The 22,028-nt window shown below is 36.6% G+C and overlaps 2 protein-coding genes across 3 annotated transcripts; one reads left to right on the top strand and one right to left on the bottom strand.

The window, feature by feature from the left end:
* Positions 1–329: 329 nt before the first annotated feature.
* On the bottom strand, positions 330–5,553 carry LOC132163691 (zinc finger CCCH domain-containing protein 49-like). The gene is made up of 4 exons (XM_059574058.1): positions 5,292–5,553; positions 3,789–4,058; positions 2,250–2,473; positions 330–1,441 (listed from the first exon to the last, which is right to left on the bottom strand). The coding sequence occupies exons 1-4, from the start codon at positions 5,394–5,396 to the stop codon at positions 502–504; spliced, it is 1,539 nt and encodes a 512-aa protein (XP_059430041.1). The 5' UTR covers positions 5,397–5,553; the 3' UTR covers positions 330–501.
* A 1,826-nt stretch (positions 5,554–7,379) lies between these two features.
* On the top strand, positions 7,380–21,916 carry LOC132162735 (DExH-box ATP-dependent RNA helicase DExH11). Of its 2 annotated transcripts, none has more exons than XM_059572960.1 (23): positions 7,380–7,798; positions 8,449–8,706; positions 8,942–9,202; positions 9,325–9,393; positions 9,596–9,674; positions 11,145–11,359; positions 11,463–11,570; positions 11,911–12,012; positions 12,218–12,418; positions 12,569–12,679; positions 14,511–14,578; positions 14,785–15,148; positions 15,889–16,044; positions 16,123–16,233; positions 16,455–16,508; positions 17,121–17,378; positions 17,890–17,999; positions 18,960–19,113; positions 19,594–20,059; positions 20,237–20,451; positions 20,528–20,766; positions 21,123–21,249; positions 21,333–21,916. In XM_059572960.1, exons 1-23 carry the CDS (start codon positions 7,664–7,666, stop codon positions 21,543–21,545), a joined length of 4,074 nt encoding a protein of 1,357 aa, XP_059428943.1. In that variant the 5' UTR covers positions 7,380–7,663; the 3' UTR covers positions 21,546–21,916. The 2 variants fall into 2 exon arrangements, with proteins under 2 accessions (XP_059428943.1, XP_059428942.1); XM_059572959.1 differs by having other exon boundaries at positions 11,133–11,359.
* The last annotated feature ends 112 nt before the right edge of the window (positions 21,917–22,028 follow it).

Below are 22,028 nucleotides of genomic sequence, written 5' to 3'. Positions count from 1 at the left end.
CCAAAATATATGTAAAAATCACTTATATTTTAGACACGTTAATTTAATTTTTTTCCAACGCAATTGAAAGCACTGTCCTTCCAATAATAATGGACATTTATTATCATGTTCTTTCAAAAAGGATGAAGGAGAAAACTCTTTACTATTTTCAGAATGAAGATCAAAATCTTGTAGGGGATGCCATCATAACATATTGTAAGTTAGAAGAGAACAGACGAAACTAGAAACACAAAATTGTATTTTTTTTTAAAAAAATCTAAACTTTCTTTAGGATCATGATCATGATCACCATGAAATCCTAAAGACAGAAAAGCCCAAAAAGTAGCCCATAGTTATAATGCGCAAATTCTTTGATATAGAATACAACTCTTGAATACCGGAATCACCAATATGCAGAAGCAAAGAAATTCTTTGTATCCAGGATGCCAGCCGGTTAGAGTCCATGAGAACTGCAATACATATGACCAAAAGCTAAAAACAGATAATACAAGAAAAGAAGTTTTACTGCTGCGACGACCCTGGTGTTGAGGACCCTGATGGTCCAGATTCAGGAGGTGTAGACCCTGCTGGTCTAGACCCCGGCTGTGCAGACCCTGCTGGTGTAGACCCAGAGTGAGCTGTGGATCCTGGTGGTGCAGACCCAGGGTAAGTAGCAGATGGTGCTGAATGCTGATAATGCTGGTTCGTTGGTGGAGGCTGTGGAGGGTGCATTGCTGAATGATACTGTGGAGGGTACTGCTGATAAGGCATTGGCGGCATATATCCATATGGAGGAGGATACAACTGATGATGATACTGCCCCGGTGGTGGCGGCATACCTTGAAAGGCATAACGCTGGCCTTGTTGCTGCTTCTCTGGACCGGATTTGTTTTCACCTGACCCTGAGGGCCCATTAGAAGCCCCCTCATGGGATGGAATAAGGGCACCCATTCTTTGAGGATCCATTGACGGATAATAGGCTCTCTCCTGCTGAGGTGGAGGTGGAATATTGAAGTAATGCATCGGTTGGTTTTGATCCTGCGGCTGTATTTGGCTCTGCTGCTGGGATATAATTGCCCGAGGCAACATCCCACTATGAGCCACTGCTGCCTGCTGCCTTGCTTCATCTGAGCCTTCTGAATCTGGTTTTGGTGCTTGAGGTCTACCCCACATCAGCTTCAGCCTCAGGCCCTTTATGACCAGTTTGTTAGAGAGCTCTTCCGCAGCCTTCTCTGCACCCTCTCTTGTTGTGTAGGTTACAAAAGCACAAGCTCGTAGGGGCACCATCCTTATGGATTCAATTTCACCATGAGCATAGAAGTTATCCCTCAGGTCCTGTTCAGTGACCCTTTCATTAAGCCCACCAACGTAGAGGGTCTTAATGCTCTCATCATCAGGAGGCTCCAAAGAAGGCATCTCTCCTGCCTTGTTGAGTAGCTTCATTGCAACCGGATCGTTCACTCTGCAATTTATAAAAGATCAGACCAATGATAAATGCAAAAAACTTGTAAGGTTTATGCTCACGTAACAGCGGTATATATCTGTGTAAGCGCGCATGTGCACTCATTTGTGCAAAGCATGAAAGTGATTTGTTGCCAGCTTTTTGACATTAGGCACAGCAGGGAATACATTAGAAAACTAAAAAACTATTGGGTACAAAGAAGGTTGATATGACATTCAAAATTTACAAAAACCAAATGCAGCTGACAAATGGCTAACCGTACAAAAACAATGCCCTGGGAGGGTGGGGTGGTTTGGGTAAAGACTTATTTAGCTCTCTAGTTCACAACTAAGCAACTAACTACCTTTACCACACCCAATGAACTTCATCTTGAAATCAACCAAAGATGTCCAAAAGGCCATGGAAATAGTAATAACCTCTTTCCACCCCTGAATAGGAAGCGATCAAATCAAGTAAGACCAGGCTCTTTCATCCTAACTTACAAAAGGTAGTATTTCGTAAGCAAATAAACTCCTAGCCTTTGGCAGGAAAGACAAACCACAAACAATTAATTAATTATTAACTAGAACTCATGTAAAAAATAATGATAATGACAAACTAATGCAAGTGTCTTAGTTACCCAAATGAACACAAAAATGAGCATGAAACATTGATCCCCGTTACATTTAAGAGAAGCTTTGCATTCACACCCACAACATTTTAGAGTCAAACCATATAGGCAAGAGAGAGAGAGAGAGAGAGAGAGAGATCAGCTTATATATGCCTAATTGTACTCAAAAAGAAAGAAATTATCAATCACTGGACATACCCGTAGTAACGATCTTTAATATTCTGCTGTGACAATTCCCCAGTTATGGGCATCTCATGTCTGTAAGGGCACTCGGCACCTCTTGTGCATTCTCCCCTAATGTAGAAACTGCAGACATGTGCTCTGTTTCTTTTGTAATACGGTGTTGTTCTCTGAAGCTTCAGAATGGTATCATTTGCGCGAGCTTTTCCAAATGACGATTCATAATCTATACCAGCCCTAGCCTGCATGAAGTATAAGTAATGACTTGATAAGCACAAAAGAACAACAAAAAACAGAAAAGATGACCGCTACTATCTATGCCAAAATTAGGAATGCAAATAAAAATGCAAAACTAAACCATCTATATGCAGTGAACGCTAATTATCGGTCAGTACCCTCCCTGCCTATATCAATTTTTTTCCACTTTCTAGTACAGTTGATATTGATCTACATCCAACTTACCAAACACTAATTATCGGTCAGTACCCTCCCTACCTATATCAATTTTTTTCCACTTTCTAGTACAGATGATATTAATCTACATCCAACTTACCAAAGCTCTTGCGAGAGAGAGAGAGAGAGAGAGAGAGAGAGGGCTTATACCTTGTTTAGGACTTCTGTCAAAAGAAATGAAAAAAGCTAAGGTTTTATACAACGGCATGTGCTAAACCCTAAAATACTGCAAAGTCCCTCGTGAGCAGAATTCAGTGACTATAACATGTTCCAGGACAATATTTTACTTATAACTGCTGAAGAGGAAATAAATAGAACAAGTGAGCAGAATTCTGTGACCAAAGAGCTCTAAGAAGAAAACCCGAAGGAGATTTACCAAAATCAGAGCATCAATGGAATACACTTGGTAGTTATTCTAGTATGGTTACTAAGACACAAAAGAAGAACCAGGTCATGGAGGGAGATGACAGACATGGATAGATGATTAACAGAGTCAGTACCATGTGCGAAGTCCTGGACCAGGCTTATCAAAAAGAAAAAAGTGCTGGACCAGGAGAAGGTCAATGAAATCATGGGAGCTACTTGACACACAGAAAATGACTATCAATAGAATCAAGGAATAAATTGAAGACTAGACAAAGGAGATCAATGGTACACATAATCTTTTATCTAACATTTTCTTTCATGGATTATGTGCAAGACCCAAGCAACCATGTAGAACCACAAAACTAAGACACAAACACTTCAAAAATGGAAACTACATAAGAAACGATTTGGAGAAGCTCCAAGGAGCACGAATTGTGCCAAGTTCTGAAAAAATTTGCTCTGATTTCATCATTCAACAATGAGACTTGCTGAACATGCATAATGCAAATACAAATGCATTACATTTCAATGCAAAATAAAATTAGATATTCATCAACATACTCTTTCAGGCATAAAGCTGCAAATGAAAATCACAATAATAGACACAAAAACAGAAACATATCAATTGTTGTTTTGCATCTACATGTTACAGCAAAGTCACTATGCCACTCTGTAGTTTCATTATTTTTGACAATGTGCTATGTATTAAAAGTAATCTTGAGATATGAAAAAGCATACCCTGCGGTCGTGCTCCTCAGCAAAATACTCTCTATTCACATCACTCTTGGGAATGGCATCATTGGAATTGATGGACAGTGCAGTGTCTCGAACCTGAACTGGCAAACCATATTCGAGATCCAGAAGGCAAACTTGGCAAACATTTTTCAACTTACTGCATGTCTGGCAAATCTCAGTTTTTTTAAATCTCGCATCACGACCAGGCCTCCACCTAAAAACTGTAAATGGCCGTGTACAAATCTTGCACTCCTTATCAAAGTCAGCTTTCGTCTGTATCCAAATATGCACGTACCAATACTTAACAATAGTTGAAATTGGCTATTTCTGACTTATCAAAAGAAATTGGCTATTTCTGATAAAACATTCCAAATCTGAAACCACTATTATGAAATTTATATATATTAATAAACCAATCTGAAACCACTATTAATAAACCAATCTTATTAAAAGCGTAAGGCGCCTGAAATTTATATATGCACCACTACTAGAAAATTAAAATTTATATTACTATATTTTCCACACAACTCTTTCACAATCAGCCATCCTATATTGCATTTAAGAATCTCAACAACATAAAAAAAATGTAGGCATTAGTGATATACAGTTATCAACCAGTTCTACAATAGATTTAAAACAAGTATATGGGAAGAGGTGATTCATGTATGAACTTGAACAAATTGCTAAAGCCCTCTTACATGATTCATAAAAGGACCAAATAACTACTACCGATCACTGAGAAATTCCTTGAGCCCATCATTGTCCTTTTAAGGGCCTAATAATGAATGTATAATAAAACAGTATCAAATTTGAATGAGGTTACGACACACTTTCCAGACCATCTAACATTGAGAATAAACAAACAATCTTCTTTTCACCCCTCCATAAGCACATGGAGAGACACCACTACTAATACACCGTAGCACTCAAAAAAATTCACATACAAACCCAGTCCACCCCTATCTCAGGTCCAAAAAAAAACCCACGATCTCTTTGTGACCCATCGTTTGTCTCTTTACCACATCAACTTCTCACAAATTAGGGTATCCCTTTTTGCCTTAACCTCTTTTATTTATTCATTTATAAGCGGTATCCCTTTTTGCCTTGCTAGTCTCGCCATCTATATTATTAGCCTACAGGAATTCTACAGCATCCGGACAATCCTCAGACACTCCTCGAATAAAAACAAAAACATAGAAAGGGACTCGCATGATTGAATAAAAATTTGCACTCTAACAAATCCATGGCAGAAAACGAACTCTCATTATTGAATAAAAAACCCAAACAACAACAAATCAAACAATGAAGCTTACTGATTTAGGCATCGCATGAGCTATTTAACCACAAATTCTAAGCACAAATTTATAAAAAATTTATATAACAAACCAAAACTTAGGGTTCCTAAATGATAACAAAGAACTTAAAACTCTAAATGGAAAATATGCAGGTCAATTCAAACAAATAAAACCCTATGGACCGCTAAATGAGATTAGAAGATGATCGTACCATGCGAACGTAGGGGTTGTCACCGAGGCAAGACTCGCAGATGATGGGAAAATCGGAGCGCTCCCAGCCATCGGCCTCAAGATCCCTAAGCAACCTATGCGCCATGCTCGCCTTTGGCTCTGGTTTGCCGTCGGTCAAATAGGGCTTCGCCGACTAGGATTGCGTCACTGAGCTCGGTCTTCAGAGCGTCGAAGCTGCGAACCTTACGGGGCTCCGCAAGAGAGGATGGTTGTGGAGTCGGTTATCCAATTAACATTATTTATTTATTTTCTTCTTCTTCTTCTTTGTTTCGTGCTTTTACTGCCAACGGGCGGGTTACCCGACTCGGTTAAACGGAAATAAATAAACCCGGTGTGAGAAATACTGAAATACAATGAACAAATAATTATGAATTAACATGAAATAAAATTGGTATGATTATTTTTCTTTTTTAACTTCGTTGTTTAACATAAAAAATTGATGAAAATTACAAACAAAACAAAAAACGTGAATTGAAAGTAAGTATTTTAAATGTTTATAAATTATTCTGGCAAGGAAGGCTCTTATTGAATTTTTTTTAGAGAAAAAAATATAAAACCAGTATCATAAGATTCATTGCTCGTAACTCATTTTTACTAGGCCTGTACAAGTAGTTGCAATTAGTAATTATTGGCTCTAATCTCTAATCACAACTGCCTAAAACTGTTATTAGATTTTAATAACTGCTACTGCATTGTTTGAGTAATTGGCGGTTATTAAAATCAATAACCGACGGCTCATAATTGCTTTTTATATATGGATTTTTTGGTTTATTGATCGTGGTTTGAACCTTTTTGTTGAGCTTATTTTAAATAATTTTGTTTATATATATATATATATATATATATATGTATATATTGGTATGCGATTAGTGGTTATAGTCGCTCTGTTTATACACCCTTATTATTTACAATTAGCTTGGTATAAAAATTGGTCAAAACTTCTTTACATTGAGTAAAAAAGGCAAATAAGTATCTAAATTGAGCTTTTGTCGATCTATTAATGTGTCATGTCAAATTCAATTAGATAATAACACGTGTTACATAAAAGATAAAAAATAAAACTTGAGAAAATAGTTGACTTACCCTTCATGGGCAAATGAGAGTGGCTTGAGGCTAAGAAAGATGCTCTTTCAGCGTATATTTAGAGCATTCCTATTAAGCTCTTTAAATTTGTTATTTCTTTAAAAATTTGCAAAAAAAAAAAAAAAAAAAAAAAAAACTTACAAAAGTAATCATTTAACAAGCTCTTTACTTTATTTGAAAACTTTAATCAATAAGGCTCTCAAAAGTCCCAAAGAGGTAGCTTAATCGGCTGGGACCACACTTTATGAAGTGGAGGTCACTAGTTCGAATCCCCCTCCCCCTCTCTTGTGCGAACATGTCAAAAAAAAAAAAAAAAGGCTCTCAAAATACTAAGTACCAAAAAGTGAAAGTTATTTAATTTTTAATCTTATATATTCATTTCCCTTCTCTCTCATCTACCAAGAACAAAAAAATTCAAATTCAAATTTAACTTTTATTTGAAGAGCTCAATATGAATGCTCTTATAGGTTGTTTTGGCACCCTTTTGGTTAAGCCGCTCCTAATTCTCGAATGGTCAAAAATCACGTCAGCACTAATCAGATAACATGTGTGATGTGTCAACAACAACAACAACAATAATACCTACGAACGTCAATGTCTTAAGTAACTTCTCGTCAATTACTTTTTTTTTTTAAAAAAAAAGCACTAAGTAAATAGGCTACTCATTAGGCTATGATAAGTTGTGTTTGGCAAAATATTTCATCCCCTCAATACTATTTATGCACCCTTTTCACAAAAGAATTAATATCAAAATATTTTTACTTTTTATATCACATCAGTTACTTTATATTATTATTTAAATAAAAAAATACTAAAAAAAAATCATTTTTCAATATAAAGAATTCAAAACTTTATACCTAATAAATATATCAAAAACAAAAGGATTTGCCAAACTTATCATAGCCTAATGAGTAGCATTAAGAGAATTATGGGTTCTTACAAAAACCGCAAAGATAAGTGCATCAGTGCATGCACAGTACTCGAGTAGACGGTATCTTAAAAATAGCGAACACCTTTCTCCACTGACTTCACAGTCCGCTCGTACTCTCTCCGAATTGGTGCATACGCATACCTTCCTAAATCCTAAGATAATAGTTTGTAATTTACCATTCACAGCCAAACAGGCCCTACGGAGTAAAGAGCAGCACTCGGCACTGCGCACAAGACAATACTTGGCAACAAAGCAACCCGCGAAAATCACAACCCCTAAAGAATCAAAAAACCAAGCGCTCATTTTCAGAGCGAATAATTTAAGCGCCGTGGCAAGAAATGGATCGAATCGAAGCGGCAAACGAGCTCGCTTTCCGGGTCGGGTTCTCCGGCCACAGTGGCCATCTCAGGGTGGAGCCTATCTCAACGGTCGAGCGCTCCGACCCCGTCAAGTCGCTTCCCGATTTCATTTTGGTCAGTGTTCTGTCCCACGATATACTTCAGAAACTATTAGCTGTTTACAGTTTTGGTTACTTTTAATTTCATGCTTTTTGAACTCTGTTATAGATAGTTGCTTTTAGGGTTTGGCTAATGTGTGAGAACTTGTATGGCTTCTGGATTTCAAGTATAAAGAGAAAAGCTTGCACTCTCACGTCTATTAAATTTGATTGGAGCATTTTCTGTTTTATGTGTTATTCGGGTTTTGGAATTAATGCATATTGAATTTTGGTTTCGCTAGATGAAATTAGAAAAGAAACCGAATTGAATTTCGGAAACATAAAAATTTTCAAATTCTGGGAGTTCAGTTTTTTTTTGACGTGACATAAAAGTAAAAACAATTTTCAGCATTTTGTGTTTGATGTTATTTGTTAATAATTTTGTTTTGACGATAGAAAACAAAAGACAAGAAACAAAAATTTGAACAAACGTGGTTAATCAATATTTCCTTTTGAAAATGAAAGCAAAGAAAACAAGTTAAAAAATTTGTTCCTCTCAAGTTGTTTGAACATCTGCATGTTTGCATTCAACTTGTTCATTTCTGAAAAAGAAAACAGCTTGTAGTTCTGCTACCATAAGAGAACTTATTCTTTCCATTTTAATAACTTAGCTAATTTCTATTTCAGCCACCCGCATTTCCTAGGGAAACACCCGAGTCAATTAAAGCGTATATAGAAGAGACGTATCTCTTGCCGAGATTAGACCCTGAAGAGTTTTCACCTGAAAAAGCTGGAAGGCAGTGGGATTTTGATTGGTTTGAAGAGGCAAAAGTACCTTTAGAGCCATCATTACCACGTTCTGTTGTGATTCCTACATGGGAATTACCATTTAGACGCCAGAAGAAGGGGTCAGTGCTAGAAAAATGGGAACCCAAATCTGTTGAGGTATGGGGCTCTCACTTCTTTGATGGGTGTGCTTATCAGTTACAGATACTCCATTTAGCTTGACATTTTCAAACAAAAAAAAAAAGAAAGACGGTTGTTAATTTTATATTGTTGTTCTCCTACAATTGATAATAAAACACCGAAATATTTGGGTTTGGTGGTATTCTTAATTGCTGTCTTGTTACCTCCTTGTTTCTGACTTTGGCCTGGGAGTTGGCTTATTATATTGTTTTAGGTGGATGTATCAGAACTAATGCTTGGAGCTCAAGACTCTGGGTCTTTGCCACGTGCAGCTGGACCTGCAAAGGATCTCATCAGGGGAAGCATCAACAACCGCCCTTTTCGTCCAGGAGGTTTGGATGATTCCCAGTCTTTAGAAAGGAGTCTTCCTGAAGGTGCTTCAAATGGTGAATGGATACGTGAAGTTATGAATGGTGGCCCTGCTCAGACCAGTGTTCCAAGCTTGAAGAAAGGATTGGACCTTGGCAATCTCAAGGTTAATCTACTTATCAATCACACGTAAAACTTTAAACAAATTACTCAACTAATTTTTTAGAATACCATAAACCTTAATGATTTTATTTGATACAAGCTCTTTTCCATTACCTTTTCCTCCAGGCTTATCCATGCTCGTGGAATGTTTATAAGGACCAAAGTTCGCTTAAGAGCACATCAGGCGAAAAGCTGGTGAGTTGCTGTGCTGTTTTGTTTTAGCTTCTTAACTTGTAAAAATCTATCCGAGTTTCCTTGCTCACATATTCTGTCTCAAGCTAGGACTTCCTAGTGTCATGAACTTTTTTAATAGTATGATATTTTATGGTTGGCTAATGATTTGTGTTGTAATGATATTTTATGGCTGGCTAATGATTTGTGTTAGTTGTGTATGTAGGATGAGTTATCTGTACAGTTTGATGACTTGTTCAAGAAGGCTTGGGAAGAGGATGTTGTTCCTGAATCTGAGGTCGATGGTATGTATGATCTGCACTTTGAAATCCTTGTCATGGGTGCATCTGTTTATAAAGTTATGATCTTATGGCAAAACAGCATGCAGAGCTTTGGCTTCTGAATGAACTTAGTTGTCCTTGCATTGCATCAAGTATATTGTTCTTTATTTATAAAAAAGAACAAGCGATATTCTTAAATGAAAAGGTTGAGGTGGCCTGTTCATTATGATTTTTGTATCCAATTCAAGGGCCAAATTGTATGCCGACTTGACCGAAGTGGGCCAAAGCTGACTTTTACAGAAGTTTTGCACTAGATTCTAGTACGTTTGAAATTTGAGTCATGAGAGAAGTGTTCAAAAAGGAAAAATGGGCCCCAAAAGAATTTGTTTCTTTTCCTCTAAGCACTTCTCTCTTTATGTCTCATTTAGGTAGCCAAAGGGTGCAATGAACTTCTCTTTGTTTCCACTATTCTCAATCAGAATACACTGCCCAACTTCTAATCTGTGAAGGGTTGAAGAAGCATTGCTTTTATTCTAAGCTGTGTATTGAAAAGTTCAATGCTTATAAACCATTCACCATCAAGTTTCAGAATTTGGGATTCAATGGAGCCAATGGTCTTTGGATCATATGGCATCTCCTCTCCCCCGTAAACAAGAGGTGGAGAGGGAAGTTGAGTTGATCCTGTATTAGTGTTTGAGATGTATTTAACTATCAGAAGAAGAATTTGGGAATTGATTTTGATTATTGTCGACACTGAATAAGATTAAATCTTATTGGGGAAAAATATTGCTTTATAGGGGAAAGAAACATATTTTGTTTCCCATAATTTAAATATTTTCGTATTATTATTGATTTTTGACTAGTAAAAGTGGTTTAACTCGGACTTCATGCAGAAAGACACCATATAATTTACAGTTCATTTTATCAAGCAAGTTTTCCTTGTTTTGAAGCAAGAAAAAAGGATAGCTTACTTCATATTTTTTTATCTCTGGGAACATATATCACTTTTTTATTTTGCAGTGAGCTAATGTGTGTTCTGGAGACCTAAAGTTTATATCACCTTTCATATATTTTCCAAATTTGGCATTTGTTTTCTTTTGACCTTTTGGTGTTGTCTACGAGGTAAAGGGCTTTAGGAAAGCAGCACCCTGTTTGAATAACTAGTGGTTTTCTGCTTAAGAACTACCTTTTGAATGAATAAAACATCAATGGTTAACTTCTGTAGATGGATATAAGTAGGAAAATTTGCTTTCTTCTTTCTTCCTTGCTATTACATTCAGGAGTTCTGTTTGAAGTTAGTGAGGTACCTTAGCGAATGGAATAAAAATCTGTTTTATGGTTAGATTAAACAATCACCACTTGATAGGACTGAATGATGTCTTTCTAACAATATTGGCTTGCCAAAGTAGGCCCAGAAAGGTTGGTTTTGCAAGCATTTAGTCTTTTTCTTTTTTGGGCTGATGTCCAATGCTGACTGTGAAGGGCCATTGTCAGAAGTGGAGTCTGTTAAGTCGGAAGCGGAGTCTGTTAAGTCAGAAGCTGAAGCAAATGAGGCTGAGGTGTCCAGCAGTGCAAATGAACCTGATTTGTTTGGCGGTGCAAATGAGCCTGAGTTATCTCTATTGGATGATATCTTGTCGGTAGAATCAGGAGGATCAGCATCAAGATTGGATGGGATTAGTGATGGTGCTGGACGGCAGCCACAGGAGGTAACTTCCTCAAATGTGAACAGTATCATGTTATTTGCCTCGGGGTGTGCCTCTTTCCACTGTTGCATGTGCCTTTTTATTTTATAAGTTTATCTATTGGCAGGCCTGGGCTATTATTGGAGGTAGTGAAGGGATTGCAGAACGCTTCCATGAACTTGTTCCTGATATGGCATTAGAATTTCCTTTTGAATTGGATAAATTCCAGAAAGAGGTATTGATCAATGCAAATCTCTTCTGCCATCTGTTAAGATAAAGAGCTATAATTTGCGCCAGTGTGCACCAAAAAAGGCTGAATTGGACATTGCTGTTTCTTCTTCACATCATCCATGTAGTATTTGGATACAACTGGTATTTTTGGAATTTTCATCAAAGCTTTTGTGTAGCATGTGGGTTAACATATTTGCAACGAACTTTTGTGCATGTGTAAATCCTTTGCGCATGATGCTATTTGAGTTTTTCTTTTCTTCTCCTTTTACTGTGACATCTTTAAGAGTGGCTGAGAACTATGTTATATTCAGCTAAAATCAGAATTTTTTGTTTTGTAATTACAGGCTATATATTATCTTGAAAAGGGAGATTCTGTTTTTGTTGCTGCACATACATCTGCTGGAAAGACAGTTGTTGCTGAATATGCGTTTGCTTTGGCATCAAAAGTATGACTTGGACTTTGCACTCTTTTTCTTTTTTTTTTTCAATACCTCCGTTGATTGAGTAGTTGAATGTAGTACATACTTTTGGTCTCCTGAATTTTTAGACTCTACCTCATGCATTAGAATATTAATATTCAGGCAAGTTTTGTTGTTGAGTTATATTTACTTTCTATGCTAAGATTTTTGACTTCATCTTAATGTCATGCAGCATTGCACAAGAGCTGTATATACTGCTCCTATTAAAACCATCAGCAATCAAAAATATAGGGATTTCTCAGGGCAATTTGATGTTGGACTTCTCACTGGTGATGTTAGCTTGAGGCCAGAGGCTTCTTGTCTAATCATGACCACCGAGATATTAAGGTCAATGCTTTACCGGGGTGCAGATATAATACGTGATATTGAATGGGTAAAAGGGCTCCTTTTTCTTAACAGTAATTTCCACCCTCTTTTTGAAAGATTAAGTTCTTTTATTACTTTCATTTTTGCGATTTTACATGTTTCAATATAAATTTATGGACACTTTTTCTTGCTTTTTTGCTGCATGGTGAGGAGACAGGTTATATTTGATGAGGTGCACTATGTCAACGATATCGAAAGAGGCGTTGTTTGGGAGGAAGTTATAATCATGCTTCCAAGACATATTAATTTTGTTCTCCTTTCGGCCACGGTATATGATTCTTCCTAATATGTATATACTTAATGAAATCTGCTTTTGAGATGAGTTGCTTTGATGTCAATTTGATTACTTCGATGACTTACCAAAGCTTCTGCAATCATAGTCCTGTGGCTAGTTTATTTGTTGCTCGCTTCTAAATCAGCTACAAGCATGTAAAATGTTTCATTGGATGATCACTCCCATGAGTTTGAGGCCAAGGATTTTTTTTTTTTTTTTTGGTGTCATCATGTGTAAACTCTTAGTCTTTTAAATTTCTATTATATGGATCTGTCAGCCCGCATTTATTTGCTGGTCTTGGTCATTGAAATTCTGATGACCAATAATTGTCGTCCATATTTTGTGATAATTCACATTTAAGCTTTACACGTGACACTTTGGAAAGTTAAGTCCCACATTGGGTGGGTGAATTGTGATGGTATTATATGAGTGTCAAGTCTCACATTGGTTCTTTATTAAGTGAGACTAAGCCTTATAAGTGATTTTAAGGAGCTTCGATTGTAACTTTGACTAGTTCTTCTAGAGTAATATCGCAGATGTGATTAATGTTTTTTCCTTGGGTGCTAACAAATTGCATCAAAGCAATGTAGTAACACTAAGTGGTACTGGGACATTGAATTATGATGCGGGACCTCCTTGTCCGAAATTTAAGTGGGGGAGATTGTGATATCCCAAAAAATTAGTTCGACATTAGGTAGGTGATTTATGAAGGGGTTGAATAGGTGCCAAGTCCTACATTGGTTTCTTATTAAGTGAGACAAGGCTTTCTAAGCAATTTCAAAGAGTTTTAGTTGCAACTTGACTAGTCTTTTCGAAGTGATAGCATAGATGTGGCTAACTCTTTCCTTGGATTGTGACAAATGATATCAAAGCAACCCGTTAACACCATTCTATGTTGTAGCACTACGTATGACTTGAGCCTTGACACGTCAAGGATTTTAATAGGGGGATTGTGACTCCCCTGAAAGTTAAGTACCACATTAGATGAGTGAATTGTGATGGTGTTATATGAGTGTCAATCCCACATTGTAAGATGAGACTTGGTTTTGTAAGTGATTTCAAGGAATTTCAATTATAAATTTGACTAGTTCTATTGAAGTAATAACATAGATGCGCCTAGCGCTTTCCTTGTGTCATGACATTACATTACATTTGTCTACTGATGTACGTTATTTTAAATTTATGAAGAAGTTTGGGGTTCTAGTCTTGCTTTGCCTGCTTGCTCAAAGTCTGAAATGTACTTCCAGAACTTCCTTTGTCAGTTGTGATTGTACTAACGGAAGCACCTTCAATTTTTTATGCCGGGTAACAAGTGAAGTAGCTTACATTACCTTGCCTATTTTCTTGTTAATTGGGTTCCACCTATCTTTATATTGTGAATGCTTAGTTTCCTGATATCATGAGGATTATGTTTAAACTGCTTCTTGCAGACCTTTTATTTATTTATTTTATTTTTTATTTTTACCGAAATTTTCTACAAACTGAGTTGTAGGAAAGTTGGAGACTTCCTATAGACCAACCTCTAAAAGTGGCATGTGTCTGTTAGCACGTGAGAAGCACATGTTTTTTTTAATAGCATGTGTTTTTCACATGTTTAACAAGAAAGCATGTGCTTCTCACATGCTTAAAGAGACTGGGTTAGAGGAAACTCCTATAACTCAATTTGTTGGAAATTTCTGTTTTTTTTTTTTTGTTTTTTTGTTTTTTTTCACATAATTATACTTTTCTAAAAATGTCTTAGCTCATGTTTATTCTGTGCCTTCTCTCATTTCAGAGCCTCAAGATGGGTAATCCAATTCATTAAGTATTTATTATCATTTTACAGGTACCAAACACCTTTGAGTTTGCTGACTGGATTGGTCGGACAAAGCAAAAGGAAATCCGGGTAACTGGGTAAGTAGTGAATCTCTATGCTAACTGGAGTTTGGTTTACTTTCACTGGAGTTTGCAATTTTGTGAAATTGTTGGTTTTTTTATTGCTTTCTTTTCATCCATTTTTCCTGTTTGCTTTTCTTAAGTAAGAATAAAGCAGAAAGGAAATTTATATAATGCATTTCCTGTTTGTGTATAAGTTTCTGTTATTATGTTTTTGTTATCAGGACCATGAAAAGACCAGTACCATTGGAGCACTGCCTATTTTTTTCTGGAGAACTTTACAAAATATGTGAAAGTGAAACATTTATGCCTCAGGGATTGAAAGCTGTTAAAGATGCATTTAAGAAAAAGAATTTAGCTGTGTTTGGTGGTGGTATGGGATCTTATGCTGGGGCCTCAGCCGCTCATGATGCACGTCGATCTCAGAGACATGAATATTCTAACAGGGGAAAACAGAGTATGCATTCTGGGACTGGTGGGGGGAATCAATACAATGGGAGCAGCCAGAATAATTGGGGATCAAGGAGATCAGAATCTTCGTTGTGGCTGTTGCTTATTAACAAGCTATCAAAGAAATCGCTATTACCTGTATGTTAGAATATATCTTCCTTCAGTCTATCTTTGTTACTCTGGCCATGTTTTATTCCGATGATTCTGAAATGAAGCTATGAGATCTTATTGCAATTTGTGGTTTGTAGGTTTATGTCACTGTGTTAGAATTTGTTGCGGGTGTTTGTCTTTCTAATATATAAAACATAAATGAGAATGTAAAACAGATTTTGGAAGAGTATAAAAGCTAGGTAGTTTTTTTTAGAGAAATTTTGATATAGTACCTGTCTTCAGCCATAACAAGGAAAAATTGCAGAAAAAAGCTGTCCTCATCATCTCAATTTTCATCAACGGAAGGTAATATTTGTTTCCCTCACCAAATATGAGCTAATATTCTCCACTCCTACATCGGTGAGATAGTATTTTTTTTTTATAAGTAATCCATGAAATTGTATATTGTTCTTTATAATTTACTGCACCGGACATGTCACTTGCAACTTGGCATTCTTGAATGGGCCCCAATAATTTAGAAGGATTTCTTTTTTGGTGATATTTAGAGTTGTAGAATTCCAGTTTGGATACTAACAAAAAACTTGAATTTCCAGTTTGGCATTGCTTTGGAAATATTGTTAGAATTTGATGTGCTTATGTTTGTATGATAAACTTGATAAGGTAGCTTAATTTGGCTGTGTTAGCATCTTATAGCTGTTTCTTTATTAAATATATAACGTTAATGATACAACTTAGGAGCTTTATCTTGCCTTTACTTGCATGTGTAGGTGGTTATATTTTGTTTCTCGAAGAATCGCTGCGATAAATCAGCTGATGGTATGCGTGGGACTGACCTCACTAGTAGTTCTGAGAAAAGTGAGATTCGCGTTTTCTGTGACAAAGCATTTTCAAGACTGAAGGGATCTGACAGGAATTTGCCCCAGGTTTGGCAGCTTACAGATTCTTCTTTGTTAATTTATCTCATTTGAGCTCCGGAGATTTTGAAATGATGTGATATACAGATTCTCAGAGTTCAAAGCCTACTTCATAGAGGGATTGGTGTCCATCATGCAGGGCTGCTCCCAATTGTTAAGGAAGTTGTTGAAATGCTTTTTTGTCGTGGTGTGATCAAGGTAACTCTCTCTTTTTTGGATTGTTTGAGTGTTGTATGACGTTCATATTGGTTTTCAAAATGATCCTGCTGTTATCCCCTGATTCTCTTTAGAGGTTAAGAAAATGCTGCAATCAAATTTGTTATCCTGCATTAGAGTTGAGGTTTCACTAATGTTATTTTCATGTGTGTTTGAGTTTTAATGGTCGTCTAAGAAGTTACCTCTCTGTTCTTAATTTTTAGGTTCTATTTTCAACAGAGACATTTGCAATGGGGGTTAATGCTCCAGCTCGAACGGTGAGGCTCCTGTGGTAGTGTTACTTTAGTTGGAAGTTATTTAGTGCTACGGTATGAAAAGTTGGAGTAGTTTTATACTATATCTTTTATTCTGGAGTTGCATGGGTCCTTTCGTATTTGAAGTATTGAACGTTCAGTTTTTTGAAAGTCAATACAACTGGCTGCTGCGTGATCAATCAAAGCAGTTAGTTCTAGGACATGCTAAGTCACAGTAACTTATTTTGTTTTAACTTTTTGAGATGAACATGAAAACAGTTTGAAGATTGGTAACATGTTTTTATCTGATAGGCATTTCTTTTTCTTCTTTTCCCCTCAAAGCTTTATGTTCTTATTATTTATGGTAATAGCTGATATGAGTTATACCTGACACACTTCTAATTAAGAATAACTGAGAATTAATAATCATGACAAGTTACCAAAAGTCCATAAATAAAAGTATATAATGATAGTGTAAAGGCATTCTAATAATTATAAAAAATAATTTTTTTTTTTAAAAAAAAAAAAAAAAAGTGTGAAGGCGTTCTAAAAACTCTGGTTTGTGCTATGCCATATCCAGTTGCAGATTTGACATTTTTGGTATTTCGAATTTTGACCTAACTGAGGTTTTTGCAGGTTGTTTTTGATACTTTAAGGAAGTTTGATGGCAGGGAATTTAGACAATTACTGCCAGGAGAATACACTCAAATGGCAGGTCGTGCTGGCAGAAGAGGACTTGATAAAATTGGTACAGTTGTTGTTATGTGTCGTGATGAAATCCCAGAAGAGGGAGATTTGAAGCGTGTTATAGTTGGAAGTGCAACTAGGCTTGAGTCTCAGTTTCGGCTGACCTATATCATGATCCTGCATCTTCTTCGTGTTGAGGAATTGAAGGTTTGTATTCTACAAATTTATTCTCATCCAGAATAAAGGATCATGGATAAAAATTTCTCAAAATAAAAAGGGGGCCTCTTTCCAAATTGTAGCAGCTAAAGATATCCATACAAATACCCATCATCCATAACTTATTTAGAACATGATTATTCATCAAAGAACTTACGCAAAACATGAACGTGAAACAATACACAGATTTTATGGATAATGTTAAATTACCATTTATCCCAAAAGTTTAAGCTAATAGGAAGAGATGGACTTGATCATTTAATTTATATTCTAATAGATAGAATGAGCCTAATCCCCAGCCTAGTTAGTAAGATCTTTTGTCTCATAGTGAAATGGGTGATTTAGTAGCTGTATCTACAAGAAACATTTTTGGGACTAATTTCCCATCATTTGTTTTGAAGAACCTTACAAGAAACTCCTGCATTCTCGCATAAATTACTATTCTGGTTAAGTTTTATCTCAGCCACTTTTAACCAATGTTGGTTTGGGACCTCAATTGTAGGTGGAGGACATGCTGAAAAGAAGTTTTGCTGAATTCCATGCTCAGAAGAAACTTCCCGAGCAACAACAACTTCTAATGCGAAAGCTTGCTCAACCCGCAAAAACTATTGAGTATGTCAAGGGCAAATCTTGATTGTTATTGGCAGACATAACTCTCCATAATAAATTTTCCTTACTTCAGGCTTCAATGCACATTCTTTTTATGTGCGAGTACCGCAGATGTTTTGTCTGGTCTTATTTTGGGTACTTCTTGTGTTTTCGATAGTTATTTTGGATACTTTTTGATGTATATTTAATGTTACACTATTCCTTGGATGTAGTGATAATCTTTACTTGGCACTTGAATGCCTTAACAGGTAATAGGATTGCTTAGCCATCTGAAGATCTACAACTTTACATGCACCTGATTGCAGGGATATTTTCTGCTCTCTGAATTTTGTTGGACTACTCTTACTTTGGCAACTTGCTCTATTTGTCTTGGAATCTTCTCTTAGTCCATGTACTGGATGTTCATTCTTTAAAGATGGTTTCTCAACTTTTTTGAGTAGCGATGTATAAATCACAGGTTTGGAAAACTAACACTTAACAACATAATAAAAACTTTTATCATGGAGAAATTGAATCATATTGTTTTAATAACACTAGTTTCAGATGAGACCCTTGTGCTGTATTTTGAGCATTGTGCTGTTTCACATGTTATGAAGGAGAAAGGAGACTCTAACTTGTAAGTTTTGGCCATGTATACATCTTGTAGACATGGAGGTAGCATTAATGGCTGTACAGATGATCTAGAATTTCATTAGAATTGCATAATGTGATCCTTAATCTATCAGTTTGTCCTTCTTAGGGATGATCCAACTTTGTTAAACCCCCCAAAACACGCACAAACACCCCAAACAAAACAAAAACAAAAAAGGATCCAATCTTTTTCCCCTGTAATCATGGTTCAATCCGATGGATGAGAGCAAGGGAAGGCTACTATTCAGTTTTAGTTGTTAGATGCTATTTCTGGTGCGGTTTTTTGTCTTCCATTTTATGTAAGGATTTTGAAGCATGTCTCTTTCCATGTAGATGTATAAAAGGTGAACCAGCCATTGAGGAATACTATGAGATGTACTCCAAAGCTGAGCAATATAGCAACCGGATTTCTGAGGCAATCATGCAGACCCCTGCTGCACAACAATTTCTTACTCTTGGAAGAGTGGTAGTTGTAAAATCACAATCGGTGAGTTCTCATTTATAATTAATGCTGCTCTTCAAATGGTAATATGGGTTGGTTTGGTTGGCCTATAATAATGGAGAAGATACTTTTAGAACAAAGTGTGACTCAAAACATATGAAACATTAAGAGCAAAAATAATAACTACTAAGATTAGACTAAAAACAGTTTCTAAATTTTATTGGAGCCGTAACTTTGCCTCTTATGCTTCATCCATGCGGGAGAGAATCAAGGTGGCCTCTTAAAACCAAAGTGAGGTGCTTTCCATGTTTGTATAGCTAATTGGTGCTGCAGTGATGATGCTAGCTCCCTTGGCCATATATTTAATGGAATATGCTGTTAGATTCATAGTGCATCTATTATATATTAGCCATCTCAAACTATTTCTCAGAAAAAGTCGTATCAAACTATTTTATTAAAAATAATTCATTTAATTGTTTGGATGTATACGTTCCTTATTAAACCTATATCATTCATAATTGGTAGGGCCAGGACCACTTGCTTGGAGTTGTTGTGAAAGCACCTTCTGCTAATAACAAACAGTATATTGTTTTGGTGCTGAAACCTAATTTACCATCAATGGTGCAAAGTCCCCTTGCCACTAGTACTTTACAAGATAAAAGAAGTGCTGAGTTCTCAGAAGGTTATGTATTGGTACCAAAAGCAAAACGTGACTTTGAAGATGAGTATTTTTCTTCTGCCAAGTCTCGCAAAGGATCAGGGGTCATCAACATAAGTTTACCTCACCATGGTACTGCTGGTGGGGTGAGTTATGAGGTTAGAGGAGTTGATAGCAAAGAGTTTTTATGCATTTGCAATTGCAAAATAAAAATTGACCAAGTTCGGCTTCTTGAAGAAGGTAGTAGTGGTGCATACTCCAAGACAGTTCAACAGCTATTGGCTCTGAAATCTAATGGAAATAAGTACCCTCCAGCCCTAGATCCATTGAAAGGTATGACCATTTTTCAGTGAACTTAATAAATTAAGTTACTTGTAAAAATAAATTAAGTTGTGGGGAAAGGTAAACAATCTGACTTGCTTAATTTATTCCCTAGATGAATATGAAGCAAATAGTGTATGTGAAATCTGATAGTAGGGTATATTTAAAGAATTGGTAATTTTGTTTCAGATCTGAAGTTGAAAGACATGGATCTTGTGGAAGCATACCGCAAGTGGACTGGTCTATTAGAGAATATGGCAAAGAATAAGTGTCATGGGTGTATTAAATTGGATGAGCATATGAAATTAACAAAAGAGATAAAGAAGCACAGTGAGGAAGTCAATGCTCTAAAATTTGAAATGTCAGATGAAGCACTTCAACAGATGCCAGACTTTCAGGGCCGGGTGTGTTTGCATGACACTAATCTTTCTTGTCAATATTTGCACATCATCCTGCTAAACATTTTGTGTTCATTTTCAGATAGATGTTCTGAAGGAAATTGGCTGTATAGATGCTGACCTTGTAGTTCAAATAAAAGGCCGTGTTGCTTGTGAGATGAACTCAGGGGAGGAGTTGATTTGCACTGAATGTTTATTTGAGAATCAACTGGATGACCTGGAACCAGAAGAAGCGGTGGCATTAATGTCTGCCTTTGTGTTCCAACAGAAGAATACTTCTGAACCTTCTCTTACTCCCAAGCTGTCTCAGGCCAAAAAGAGGTTAGCTCCCCCTTCTTTTTCCCCTTCATCTTTTCTCCTTTTATCTTAAAGACCTGATAACTAGATTTCTTGTTATTTACTTGATAGATTGTTCCCCCTTACAGAATGCTGAGAATGTATAGGGTTCTAGGATAGAACATTAGCTTTTCCTCTACACTATGATATCATCGTAAGATTTTTGTATCGAGATTTCTTTGACAACGGCCATGATTTTCAAATTCTGAATACGTGCTTTGTTAAACTTCATGGAAATTCCTAGATAGTAGTTCTGCAAATTTAGCACTGATACGGTGCTTGACATTGGGGTTTTGTATTCTCCTTCCAAAAAAATTATAAATATAAATGTTTGTTTCCAGATTATATGACACAGCAATAAGACTTGGGGAGCTTCAAGGCCTGCGCAAAGTACAGATAAATCCTGAAGAGTATGCTCAAGACAATCTTAAGTTCGGTCTGGTTGAAGTGGTTTATGAATGGGCAAAGGTTTTTATTTCAGAACTCTTAAATTCAACCTATCACTCATTTTGGGAGTTGGTTCGCCATCTCACACAGCTTTGTTCTGGCAGGGCACTCCATTTGCAGATATCTGTGAACTTACAGATGTCCCTGAAGGTCTAATAGTGCGCACCATTGTAAGACTGGATGAGACATGTCGTGAATTTAAAAATGCCGCAGCTATCATGGGTAATTCTGCACTATACAAGAAAATGGAAACCGCCTCCAATGCAATAAAGCGCGACATTGTTTTCGCAGCTAGCTTGTACGTCACTGGAGTGTAACCTTATCATCAATCACTGTGGTAGCATGGAAAGGCATCTGGAGAAGCATATATGGAACTCTTGCTGCTTGCATGTACATTAATCAACGGCCTGCTCAATGTGCTGAAATTCAGCGAATTTGTTGATTTTTTAGCTATGTGATTTGCATAACTGTTCCAAAATTGAACCTTTCTGATAAACAACGACAGTGATGCAGATAAATTATAGCAAAACAGACCGGGATCAGCGCCCCTGCCCGGGCAGGGAACTCTCTCTCACAGGGGGCCTACAATTCCCTCTGCCCTCCCTCTTTGGGCTGGGAATAACAGAGGATCCGGGTCCCTTGGTAAGACTTTCATTAATGTCAATGTACAGTATGAAATTGCTATTTCTGTCGGAGATTCTTTTTGTTGTTGTAGTATTAACCCAATCCGTCAATCCCAGCATAGGGTGGGGTTTGCTCATAGTACAAAATTAAAGATGTTCAATCCATTTGTTATATGC

This window comes from Corylus avellana, chromosome ca10, assembly GCF_901000735.1.
Source record: "Corylus avellana chromosome ca10, CavTom2PMs-1.0".
NCBI lineage: Eukaryota > Viridiplantae > Streptophyta > Magnoliopsida > Fagales > Betulaceae > Corylus > Corylus avellana.
The sequence above is the reverse complement of the archived record's forward strand: the minus strand, read 5'-3'. Positions and strand labels throughout refer to the sequence as shown.